Source organism: Coffea eugenioides, chromosome 4, assembly GCF_003713205.1.
Source record: "Coffea eugenioides isolate CCC68of chromosome 4, Ceug_1.0, whole genome shotgun sequence".
In the NCBI taxonomy this organism is placed as follows: Eukaryota; Viridiplantae; Streptophyta; class Magnoliopsida; order Gentianales; family Rubiaceae; genus Coffea; species Coffea eugenioides.
Genome location: NC_040038.1, coordinates 11777552 through 11790415, shown reverse-complemented (window position 1 = coordinate 11790415; position 12864 = coordinate 11777552). Strand labels below are relative to the sequence as shown.

Below are 12864 nucleotides of genomic sequence, written 5' to 3'. Positions count from 1 at the left end.
GGCAACACAAGGCTCTCGGAAAAGCCTATTGCTCCTCTTCTAAACTTGTCTTGAATGCCAGCAATTACCATATCCCTCATAGTTCTCTCTCTCAAATTCTGCACAACAAGGTTCTTACCACCCATCTGCAAAATGGCATCATCACTCCCCAGCAGTCATATAGATCCCCATGCATATACATTTCAGGTGTAGTAACAATAAATTTGGTCCAAAATTCTCCAACACCGTACTCCATCATCATCCAAACATCCATACGGTGACTAGATTGTACCACAACCATTCCTAGACATCCACCAAGAGCCACAAGCTCGCGGCCACACTTATGAGAAGTATGATCAGTATCAGGCCATGGCAGTTGCTTAAATTTCTTGCAGCTCGTATCCAGAGCAATTATAACACACTCTTTATCGACTTTAGAATAAGCAAGCCAGTGTATGGAACCGTTCAGAAACACCCCAAAATGCGAACTAGGAACATAAGGAAAACAACCAATCCTCCTCCACATTCCAATCCCCCAACTAAAAACATCAACAAAGGCAGGATAACTCTCTGTTTCGACAACACGCCAATCGTAAGACAGCGTAACGATTTTGTAGTCATCATTACAACTATCATAACCCAAACCATATCTAGTTATGGTTTCTGCAGCATCCCTAACCAATGGACTATGCCGAAATTTCACAAGCTCCCTGATAGTGGGGTTCATCAAATACATAGATGGGGGATTTAATCCTTCAAAAGCTTGCAGTAAGACCAACCTGTTGCAAGAACCGACACTTTGAGCAAACCAATTGATTCTCCAAAAGGGCGAACTTTTCTCAAAAACCGTTGTTGTTTACTGCTGCCACTGGTGGTGGCGAAAGTTACGAGGGATAACTAGGAAGAGGGAGGTGCACGGGAAATAGAGATGGAGGTGGAAAGCGAGGTGGGCTTTGATGAAAAGTGGGTCGGAAAGTAGAGAGCGCCATAGCTTCGAAACGCACCTGCATTGGCCGACCGATTTTTCCGGGAGTCGTAAGAGAACTTGGATGATGAGTTCTTGGGGAGAATTTGAGGCTAAGTCGGCCGTGGCAACCGGCATTTGGGTTTGATGGAATTTTTGCAGAGAAATATGGATTGATCGTACGCTTAGTTAGCATGAATTCTGTAGATGGAGGTGGCAATGGTGTGACGGCAGTGGTGATGGTGGAGGTTGAAGTGTCAGTAGGCGGGTAAGGGCGGCGGTGATGTTTTTCTTTTATCCCGTTTTTGGTTTTATGTCCTGTGAAAATGGCTATTGGCTCCACCTTCAAATAATCAGATTGCAATTTTCTAGAGTTCCATGAAAATTTAATATATATGAGATAAAATATTAATTAAAAAATATGTTTACGAAATTATTAATTTTTTTTTTGGTGAAAAATGACTTTTCAAACAATGAGAACGCACACTAGTTTGTTTGGATAAGAGTTTATTTGGATGATTTATTTGAGATATTTACTGTAGCATTTTTTGTGATGTGATGTGTGTGAGATAAAAAGGTGATTGGGAAGATAAAAAGGTGATTGGGATTTGTGAGTCAAATTTTTTTTTCCCAAATTCTCTCAATCCAAACAAACTCAGGTGACTCTTATCCAAATCAGTACTCACTTTCGATGTGTCCGTACTTTGAAAATATATGATACACTCGAAAACATGAAACAATATGTAAATATGAAAAAGAGAAAAATTGCATGGAAGATGAAAGGTCAATAGTTACAAATGAATTCCTTAGTAGAAAGAAAAAAATATCTAAATATTTGGTTGATTTATATCCAGGAAAAATTTTATAAAAACAAAAAACAAGAAAGAAACAGATTATTTAAGTGAAATGCATCTAGAACAAACTAATCAGGATCACAATAATAAACAAATTAGAAGAATACAATCGGGATCACAATAATAAAAAAAAAAAAATTAGAAGAATCCTTCATAGAATCCAACTATACTTCATATGGTTAGAAAGCTACGACTACTTCTTTTTCCTTGGTTGGATAGCCATATTTTATCAAAAAATTTCTACGTTTTTTCTGTGAAAAATTTTTTCGATCACTATTTTACTTTACATATATCAAATCATTACAGTATATTTTTACAAAAACATCAGAAAATTGCAATTCAAACAGGACATAAATTGTTCTCCATTTGGATTGGCCTATTTTTCAAAAACTAATTTTTTAAATACAATAATGTTATAGTAAATATAATGTTAGTTCTCATCCTTTTTCAACGTCAATATATTAAAGCCCAAACCTTGATAGCTGCCCGGGACTCAGCAAATAAGCTGTTTTTTGAAACCTTTTTTTTTTCCTATTTATTTTCTTGCTTTTTATTTGCTCGCGATTTATTTGGGGAACTGCATCCAAAATCAAAGTTTTCATTGCATTTTAAGTTCACTTTTGGCAAGATAAGTATTATTTTTCTCCTTATTAAAATGTATTAGCCTATTAGGATATAAGAGAGAGTAAATCAAGCCTTGTAAGAAGAATATTATTCAATTAAAAATACATCTGTTTGTTTTCATTTGAAGAATACTGCAAAACGGAAGCTTGTGCTCTTTCTGAAACTAGGGATAATAACATTTTAGCAACTCCCTCCCTCAATCACGACTTCACTACAATTTAATTTTGTATACGCTGACAGAGTATACACTTTTATCGGATACATAACACATAATCTAAATTTGAAATTGAAAATCAAATTTTGCATATGTCATACATCCAATCGTTATAGTACCAAAATACTAATACCTCACAAATAAATGCCCCTTTTGTTGTGCGAATAAATACCAAATTTTGCATGGGGCACTGGCGTTGTTTAAAAGTATAAAAAAAGCTGCATCCGACACGATAGAATTTTCCCCTTCTGTTGTGCGAATTCAGCTCCCTGCAGTGACACAGCAGTAGGATGTTTGAAGGAATGGAAAGCAGCTATTTTTAATTTTCAAAAAAATGAAAAACAAGTAGAATTTCTTCAATTAAGCACCAAAAGAAATCGAGTACAGAAAATCCTCCAAGTTCTTCATGTTTCCATCCCAGAATTGCATTGCAGTAACAAGTAAACAAAGCAATTCTGGGATCTGATATGGTGTAAATTTGACCCTTTTCCACGACAGGGTCATACCAATACCATCTACCAATAACTGATGAAACTAGTACAAAAATCAATTTATTACTCTTATCATCTCCGGGGATCTGTCAAAATTAACTCAAGAAAGCAAAGTTTTCATACTTCTGCCATTCTGCATGATATATAATTCTTATATAGAGCTAGTACCTTATCCTCACGGTTGGATTCAGATGGTTGTGACGCATTACCAAAATGTTAAAAAGTTCAACATCTGACTACCACTGTCACGAACTTAAGATCCATATTCCCCAAAAGCAGCTTCTATCATCGTTGATGTCCAGAAAAACCAAAGACATTAGGCTGGTGACTCTGATAGATGACATCAACAATTTAAGCCCTTGTTTAAAAAATGCTCATTTTGTTTAGATATAGCAAATGACAATTTAAGTAAATCTGTTAGTACTTTTGCAGTAGGCATTTGTGATGACGAGAAATGGAACGATCCTCAAGGTGTCTAACACCTTTGTATAGCCTCTTGGAGCCGTTGCTCTACAAGCGTAAAGTTCTGATTTTATCAAAACAATTCCTATCATTTCAAAAAAAAAGAAAAAGGACTACTTGCACTCATTTTCAACATTCAAAACTAGCTAGGGACTGTTTTTGTCAACTAATACTTAATAGCATTACTTGACCACCCCAAAGAAAATTCCATTATCCTCTCTTAAATTCCTCCCTCCAGCAACTACATCCGTAGCTAGCGATTTCCTTTGCAAAATAAATATGTTCTCTTCATGATATCTTCTCTTCCAAAATTAAATGAAATCCCACAGCCCTTTACAGTCGTTCCCCACTGTTCTCTGTTTTCTCGCCTGTAGTATACTTCTTCAACTTCATCCTGTTTCAAGTGGTCCGGCAGAATTTTATGAGACCTGTGGGAATGAATTCAGCTGCGGCAGCATCACCGGAATAGGATATCCTTTCCGGGGATACGAAGATCCCGCATACTGTGGCTATCCCGGGCTAGAGCTAAGATGCGATCAGAGCAGCAATGTTACAAGACTGGAGATCCAGAACATGACATATTGGGTCTTGGATATCCATCCAACCGCCCAGACTTTGAGGGTTGCTAGAGAAGACGTGATGGAGAACAACTGTCCTACTGATTTAGTAAACATGACTTTAGATTACACCCTGTTTGATTACTCCGCGAGTTATATAAACGTCACGTTTCTCTATGGCTGCCTAGTCAATGTGCCCAACGTTCTTTACTCATGTGGGAACAATAGTCTGTCTGTCTTGACGGGAGAAGTTGGTGCTGGACTGTGTAAGGCCAGCGTGGTATATCCGGCACTTCAAACGGGTGATAGAGGATCATTTAATTTTACGCGCTTGGATCAAGTCCTTCGGCAAGGGTTCGACATCAGATGGAAAGTGGATACTGGCATATGCAATGAGTGCACCAGGTCCGGTGGAAGGTGTGGGTACGGCGGTGGCACAAATCAAAATCAAAATCAAACTACTTGTTTCTGCCCAAATCAGCCCTACGTCGAATCTTTTGCTTGCTCGTCAAATTCATCACCTTCTAGAGGTACTACACTACTAGTAGTGGTTTTTGCTTTTTAACTGCTTTGGTCCTTCCTAATCCTGATTGCCCTGATCATATCTTGATTTGCTGGCATCACGAGAATACCCATTTCTCCTGATTTGCATGCATGTTTTTTCTAGGTGATCGTCTGCCCTTATGGTTTACCAACAAATTTTCTTCAAAAACTTCAGCAAGTAACAACCCAAACGGGTTCGTATTGCTAGTAAAAGTACTCTAACTACAGCAAGTAACAACCCAAAATATTTCACTTCTTTTTTAAAAAATCTCACCCTGTTAATTAAATTCAAAATGATTCTATTATAAAAATATTCATTCTCAAATTAACATCAATGATTAGATATGAGATACAAATATGTGGAAAAAAAGAGACACAAATATGATAAAATATCTTTCATACATATGTCACGGATATCTGAGATTTTCAGCAAAAAAAAAAATTTTTTGCTAATTATTTAGGATCATTTTATACATGAACTGAATTTAATTTAAATTATATAATAGATTATATGTGCATGTGATTTTCGTTTAGTGGTTGGATCTCATTTTTATGAACAATCTTCCCATAAAAAAGTCTGGATTATACTAATTTTGTCATTATTATTGTTATACTATTTCTCTCATTTTGTTAGGTATATATTAATACAAATTTAACTCTTATTAATTCTTGTGTCTTAGACAATAAATTTATTTTCACTTTATCATCTTATTATATTCATAGTTATTAAATTACAAAAATTATATAGACAAGTGATATTCTATATATAACTAGGAAGATTTATTACTACTGTTATCCAAAATTTCAAACTTTTTAAAAATTATAATACGACAAATCAGCTCGACTTGATCAACTCAAGACGAGTTTTGACACGAATTGCCCGTGATCAGTTCACGAGCGGTTTGACTCCTATTCAACCCTACTCCCAACGCGGTGTTCAGTCCTACGTTTGTCCGGACAAAAAGCTGTAATCCTAAGACATACGAGTAAAATCTAAAAAGGCTTCTTTCTTCTTCTAGTAGGAGAACCATTCAAAAGTTTCGTCCAATCTGCCCTCGAGTTTAGAATGTGAGCCCTGTTTAGCACAGGAGTTTTTTGCCATATTTTTAATAGATCCACATTAGAGATGTTAAAATAGTTGATTTGACCGAATTTGGATGAGTCATAATTGAGTAATGAATGATTTTTATTTTTGCCATGACTTTGATCTTTCAAGAAAAAAGTCAAAAAAAAAAGACACGGTTTTTTGTGTCTTTGTAGCTATTACTATTCTAATTGCTGAAGTAGTTGTTGTCATTGATACTGTCCAAGGACTGGAAAGCCTTGACTTACCAAAACTTGCTGCCCTTGACCGTAACCCAAGTGCAAAAAGACTAGCCAAAAATTCCACATTTGCAGGTTTCTTCTTCAAGATGCCACATCCTTTGTCAAGTCGCTTTGGCTATTAATTACCATTCCGTGGAGGTAACACCACCATTTGTAACTACAGGTTCTTGGTTTAGACCAAGTCAAGCCACTTTTTCATTCCAACAGAAGCTTCTATTCATCTCAAAAATTTATCCAAACAGACAGCCTCATCTTAGTCAAGCTTAAATGACTTTAATGAAATATCTAGTGAAATTCTCCTCTTTGTCCTCTGCTTGATTGCTGATCTACTCCCAGCAAATGAACAGGGAAGAACATTTCCTACTTGCAAACTTTTCCTACCCTTCTTTTCTCTCCGTATAACAATGCATTTCGAGGATCGCTTTCCAAACCTTTTGTTCTTTCTGATAATCACCAGCTTTACTTTAATTGACATCCCAAAATCTTTCAGCCAGGATCAACAATTTGTAACCTGTAGTAAGCCGTTTGGGTGTGGAAATATTGACTTTACTTATCCATTCTGGGGTGGGGATCGCCCGGAAAGTTGTGTTTATCCAGGTTTCAATCTAAGCTGCGAAGGAATATCTCTCGGTTTACAGTTAGCCCCGTTGCATACTGAATCCTCTCCTCTGTAGATGCCTCAGCTCATACTCTTGCTGTTGCCAGAGACGACATGTGGGCTAATAATTGTCCTCAATATCTCCATAACACCACCTTGAATTTCAACATCTTCAGTTACCCCAACAATGTCGATAAAATCGCTCTGTTCTATAAATGCACCTTTCCTTGCCAACATCCCTGATCCCTCAACAGCCAAATCAGTTTCCTTGCACCATCAATAATACCACACCAACTGCCAGTTTTTTCCTGACAAGTAGAGGAGCCAAAACTAACATAAGCCAGCTGCCGTTTTTGAATACATGTACTGATACCGTCAGGGTTCCTATTAATCAGGTTGCAGTTTCGATTCTATTCAATACTGCGGGTTTAAGAGCTACGCTTACTGCTGTCTTTCCTTTGCAATATAAAGCAAATAATACATTCTGCAGAAATTGCGCTAACTCAGGTGGCCAGTGCGGGTATAACACTTGTTCCAACTCATTTGCCTGCTATTGCAGTGATCACTAATACGATTTGCTGCGTAACAGCACCAGCAACCAAAATAGAAATGGTATGCACTCGTCATCCAAATCTTTAGTGTCAACTAGCTTGTGCAGTGGTCCAAGTCTAATGCTTGAAGTTGACATATCACAACTGAAACTAGCACTAAGATGTTTGTTAGACAAATTGTCAAGGAAAAGATCGAGTACCTCAGAACTGTGGGAATGGATTGAACATAGAGTATCCCTTTTGGATTCCAGGCAGGCAAGAGTCATATTGTGGCTCACCAACGTTCGATATCACCTGCAAGGACAAGAACCCGTCTTAAAGATCTCTGATGATGATTATATCATCAGGGATATATTTTAAATGAATAATTCCCTTTTGCTATCTCAAGCTGAGTTGTATGGTGTTGGTAATAGATGTCCAACACCTCAATATAATTTCAGCATTGAGGGAACTCCATTCAGCCACGGCCCTAACACTGGGGACCTTTTCTTCTTCTACAATTGCACCGGGTGTATCAAGAAGAGATATATACTGTGGATTGTGCCAGTAATGTTACTCATCATGCTTTTGCTACTTTTCATACCGAACACCTGGATCATTGGAAGTATTCGGAACAGTCATGTCAGGCTCCAGTTAGTGCACCTATAACTACTGCTCGCCTGGAAATGTTGTTAAGCATGGATTATACCGATGTATTCAAGAAAGGTTTTATTCTGCAGTGGGATGGAGACAGTTGCTCCAAATGCAGGAGAAGTGAAGGGCAGTGAGGTTCTTATTACAATGAATTTGTGTATTACACTAATGACCATATACACCAAAAAATCTGTGATGATGCCAAGCAGAGTAGAGTTTCGCGTTCAATAGAAAATCTTTTGCACATTCCTTGCAAGTATGATTGCTGATACATGTGTACTGCATGGTCAATACTGACATCACTAATCAAATTATTTCTTTGGATTGATTTCAATTGTTGGATCTGTTAAGCATGTCGCTGAAAATCAATCCTTTTTTTGCTATACCAAAAGTTATGGACTTAGGGTCTGTTTGGTTGGAAGTAAAATGTTTTCCTTGGGAAAATATTTTCCGTGGAAGTAATTTTCCATGAAAATCATTTCCCTTTCATCATTTTCAAGTGTTTGGTTAGCTTATTGAAAATATTTTCTTACTTCATTTTTCTGGTGTTTGTTTAACTTTTGAAATATTTTCACTTTTATCTCTATCTTTACTTTCTAAACATTATAACTACATCCTTCTTCCCATGCAAAATAAGAAAATTTATCTCATTGTTTAACTTTAAAAAATCTTGGAGAAATGTATATATGAATAAAAAATATCTCCTTAAGCAATAAACAAATTGCTGGCCATTTAGTGTCAAATATTAATCACATGCAATACTTATTGTGACATATATTTTGCACTCTCACTGCTGAAAGTTTCTCTAGAAAAGAATGTTCCTATTATACATAATTAATTACTAACATAGGATGAGTAGGATGAGGTTTTTTTTTTATTTTGAATATACTAGGGGGAGGGTTGGGTGGTACGGGGGAGGGAGTGTAAGGAAGAGATCTTGGGTTCGAGTCCTCCTGTTTACACTAAAAAAAAAAAGAACATACTACAAGATGTTTTCAGTAAGTTTGGAACATACTACAGGCGGGATGCATGCATTTCGGAAAACAACTTCAGTAAATTTGGAAGGGAAGTTGTTTTCCATAAGATGAGTGAAAATATTTTACATAGGAAAATATTTTCAGTAACTTTTGTGCAACCAAACACGGGAAATTAGGAAAATATTTTCCTGGAAAACATTTTCACTCGAAACAAACGGACCCTTAATTTGTAGCCCTGACCCCCTAACGTGTCGGTGCTAGTCCAAATGACTTATTTCCAATGTGCCAGCTAGTTGAGTAACTTTCCTGGCAATTCTCTTAGGTTCAATTCCCTTACATAGTTTTACTCCTGTACATTTGTCGGGAAGGACAAAATAGAACTATCATACTATACCATTGAAAGTACGTTACCAGCGAAATTAACCTGACAAGCTGGAATTATTTTGTAATGTCAACTGCCAATTATGGAAGGGGAGAAAGTGGAAAGTAGTGAAAAACTATTTCTTCATCTGATTCATACTTCTGTTGATAGGTGGTTATTCTGCAGGAAAGAATCGTTCACAAAGGCTGAGAAATGTAATAGGTATGATACTATTCTCCATAATTTAGTTCCATTAACGCTGATTATGATTAAGTGATTCTGTTTTCAAGTGATGGTATTTCTTTTATACGAAAATAATATTACAGGAATTTCAGCAGCAGGAGTACTACTGGCAACAATAATAATCATCTCTGTAGTAATTCACCGCATCGTAAACAAGAAACCAGCTTATGGGTCTATCTTACTATTATTTAAGAAGACATCAAAAGAAAATCTGATCCTTGAAGCCGCCATCAAGCAATATGGATCCCTTGCCCCAAGAAGATACAGCTATTCCTATATCAAGAGAATGACAAACTCCTTTAAAGATAAACTCGGCGAAGGTGGATATGGGAAAGTTTACAAAGGAAATCTTTTTGCCGGCCGTCCTGTTGCAGTAAAGATTCTGAATACATCCAAAGGAAGTGGAGAGGAATTCATCAATGAGGTCGCAAGCATTAGCAGAACATCCCATGTTAACATTGTTGCTTTAATAGGATTCTGCTTTGAAGGTCAGAAAAGGGCTCTCATCTATGAATTCATGCCTAATGGATCTTTGGAGAGATATTTACATGGTGAAACAACGTCAAAGACTGATGTTCACCTGGGATGGGCAAAACTTTATCAAATTGCATTGGGGATAGCTCGAGGACTTGAATACCTGCATAGAGGGTGCACCATGCGGATATTGCACTTTGATATAAAACCTCACAATATACTTCTAGATGACGACTTTTGTCCTAAAATTTCTGATTTTGGTTTGGCAAAGCTGTGCTCTAGGAAAGAAAGTGTCGTGTCAATGCTAGAAGCGAGGGGAACGGTTGGTTATATTGCCCCAGAAGTAATCTGTAGAAACTTTGGAGCTGTTTCGCCCAAGTCCGATGTCTATAGCTATGGAATGATGCTTATGGAAATGGTTGGAGGAAGGAAGAACATCAGCATTAAAGCAAGTCATACAAGTGAAATATACTTTCCTCACTGGGCGTATCAGCATATGATACTTGAAAAGGACTTCAAATTGCATGGTGTAATGACTCCTGAAGAAGATGAAATTGCAAGAAAGATGGTCCTAGTGGGTGTATGGTGCATACAGGCTGATCCATCACAAAGACCAGCAATAAGCAAGGTGATAGAAATGCTGGAAGGTAGCTTGGAGGCCTTGGAAATCCCTCCAAAACCCTTCTTTGGTTCTCCTTCAAGATCACCAGAAGCTTCTTCCATTACAATAGTTGAGTCATGATGCAACAGCATTCAAAGCTCTTCTTTCCATTCTCTAATTTCCGCTCCGAATTTCAGCTTGTTGCATATATTTTACTCATCTACAAGAAATTGGCTTATACATGAAATACCCATCATTCTGGTAAAGACCAAAACAAAAGGCATGGATATGCATTCTAATTAATTCTTACATATCTATCTCCATTTGAACTATGTGATACTTCTATCATTTTTCTGTCAATTAAAATTTGCGAGGCATCTTTATTCATATCACTCGGGATGAACACTATGAAATTTGTAGCGCAGATAAAGAAGGAACGAGGAAGAAGTTCAAACAAAGAAGGCAGGACTCTTCTATTTGCAGTACCTAACTAAATTTTATAACGGCAAAACTAGACAACCGAAATTGACCTGTTGCCTTGCTGCATCATCTGATGAAGCTCCATTTTTCTGCTAATGAATCAGAATCATGGCCCCAAAAAAAAAATACTAACAAACTCGCTTCAGGTAGGTTGGTTAGAATTAGAAAGAGTCTCATAGGTTCTGCTGCGCATTAGGTTAGGGTAGAGTTCAAATTCTGCCTAGTGCATATAAAGGAGAACTTTTGAATCCCTTGGGTTAAAAAATATAAAGGGCCGAGTAGTACACTTCTATAGTCAAGAGATAGATTTCTTCCCCTTTAGGCTTTAACCCCTCAATTGGGCTCTCCCAAATTTTTGAATAGTCTTGACTTAGTGTAAAAATAAATAAATGAACCCCTAGTTTTGAACTGCACCTCACCGTTGAACACCGGATATAGCAATGGTTTCGAAATCTACCCTAATGTTTACGATTGGAAGTGTATTGAAGCCTCTAATTGAGTTCGAGCTTGCTTAGTTTTAGCTTTGATTTCAATAAAATTGTTTGAGTTCAAACTAGTTCCAGACAAATATCAACAAACATGAATATAACTCATATATTAATTACATGGTAAGACAGACATGAATATAACTCGTATGTTATATAGTAAGATAGAGTTCACCTCATGTGAGAATTTTAAGGCAATCTTACTTGGTATGCTTGACCATCTTCAATATTCAATATCTATCTCAAAAAATAGTTTTTGAGATAGGTTTTCATTCTAGTTAAGTACCAACTTTAGTCAATTCTACTACATACAAAGAAAATAAAATGTACAAACTGCATGTGCATAAATTGGTATAATGTCTGATTTATTGTTGGTTCAAGGCAAGTACAACTCATAATTTTGCAAGCTTAAGTGTTACATCGCCATCTTTAGCATTTTCTGAAACTTTGCACACAATTGTAACTCTTGATGATGCTATCAAAGCTTTGTTCTTAAGAGTTTGAGGAATTAGTCTTCCAGAACATCACTTCCCATACCTGCACCAAGTAATTTATAATTACAATTAACATCTTTAATTTCGTAGTAATCATGCAAAGGACATCAAGTGTAACAAGTTAATACCTAACAATAATTGTGACAAAATGTAAATTATATTTGGTGCATCAAGTCAAGAAAAAAAAATGGTAGCAAAGTACCTGAATAGTTTTGCCAACACTGATAGAGGTTGCCTCAACAAGAACCAAGTCACCAATCTGTGCACTATTGAGATGGCTAATGCCGAGTTGAATTCCGGCAATCCTCCGCCTCCCGTTGGCTAAGTAGGCTCCCAGGCTCCCCAGTCCCTCGCCTATCAATGCTGACACCCTCCATGCAATACCTTAAACGGCTGTAGAAGAAATTCGAACTTTTTTTTCATCGCTACAGCATATTTTTCAGCAGTATAAATTCTCAAATTTATGTTTTTTAAACGGGTTCTTACAATCCAAACAGTCAACTGCCCAGCATATTTTTTCTATTGTTTAGAGATCAAAAATCATGCAGAAATATGAAGTAAATGACTCTTTAGAATGATGAATCTCGAAACAGGCATAGTCAGGGTGAAAATTTAAGGCAGAGCTACAACTCTTCAACACTCTTTTTTCTGCTTTTTGGCTTTGTTTTTCCCTTTGTCCGCAAAACAGCAAGTGTTCAACTTTGCTCACTTGAAACTAGCTACAAAAAAAAAATGTTAATGATCTAAACCAGACTGTGAACTTTTAATGCTAATTCAAGAGGCATAAATTCATTTCCCTTTTTTTTTTTTGACTTCTATCAATTTATAAACTTGTTTTGGCTCTTTTAAATCAATTTCCCCTTTTTAGAATGCATTGATTAATCAAATTAGCAACTACAATTTTGTCAGTCATTGCAACTTCTACAAAAGAATGACCAAACCAACCGTTAACC

At 36.7% G+C, this 12864-nt stretch overlaps 2 protein-coding genes and 1 pseudogene across 2 annotated transcripts; 1 reads left to right on the top strand and 2 right to left on the bottom strand.

Annotated features, from left to right (window-relative positions):
- Window positions 1-73: 73 nt before the first annotated feature.
- On the bottom strand, window positions 74-1081 carry LOC113769029 (F-box/kelch-repeat protein At3g06240-like). Its single transcript, XM_027313516.1, has 2 exons — window positions 840-1081; window positions 74-758 (listed from the first exon to the last, which is right to left on the bottom strand). The coding sequence occupies exons 1-2, from the start codon at window positions 1079-1081 to the stop codon at window positions 92-94; spliced, it is 909 nt and encodes a 302-aa protein (XP_027169317.1). The 3' UTR covers window positions 74-91.
- A 2913-nt stretch (window positions 1082-3994) lies between these two features.
- LOC113767395 (LEAF RUST 10 DISEASE-RESISTANCE LOCUS RECEPTOR-LIKE PROTEIN KINASE-like 2.4) lies at window positions 3995-10776 on the top strand. Its single transcript, XM_027311476.1, has 3 exons — window positions 3995-4675; window positions 9306-9356; window positions 9461-10776. Exons 1-3 carry the CDS (start codon window positions 4162-4164, stop codon window positions 10591-10593), a joined length of 1698 nt encoding a protein of 565 aa, XP_027167277.1. The 5' UTR covers window positions 3995-4161; the 3' UTR covers window positions 10594-10776.
- Window positions 10777-11809: 1033 nt separating this feature from the next.
- Window positions 11810-12334, bottom strand: LOC113769028 (annotated as a pseudogene).
- Between the last annotated feature and the right edge of the window lie 530 nt (window positions 12335-12864).

Bases quoted from the DNA above. Each gene is read 5' to 3' on its own strand.
- LOC113769029 (XM_027313516.1), bottom strand. From the start codon at position 1,081: ATGCCGGTTGCCACGGCCGACTTAGCCTCAAATTCTCCCCAAGAACTC. The intron at 759-839 runs GTAAACAACAAC...TTCTTGCAACAG, and splicing joins CGCCACCACCAGTGGCAGCA to GTTGGTCTTACTGCAAGCTT.
- LOC113767395 (XM_027311476.1), top strand. From the start codon at position 4,162: ATGACATATTGGGTCTTGGATATCCATCCAACCGCCCAGACTTTGAGG. The intron at 4,676-9,305 runs GTACTACACTAC...TTCTGTTGATAG, and splicing joins AAATTCATCACCTTCTAGAG to GTGGTTATTCTGCAGGAAAG. The intron at 9,357-9,460 runs GTATGATACTAT...ATAATATTACAG, and splicing joins AAGGCTGAGAAATGTAATAG to GAATTTCAGCAGCAGGAGTA.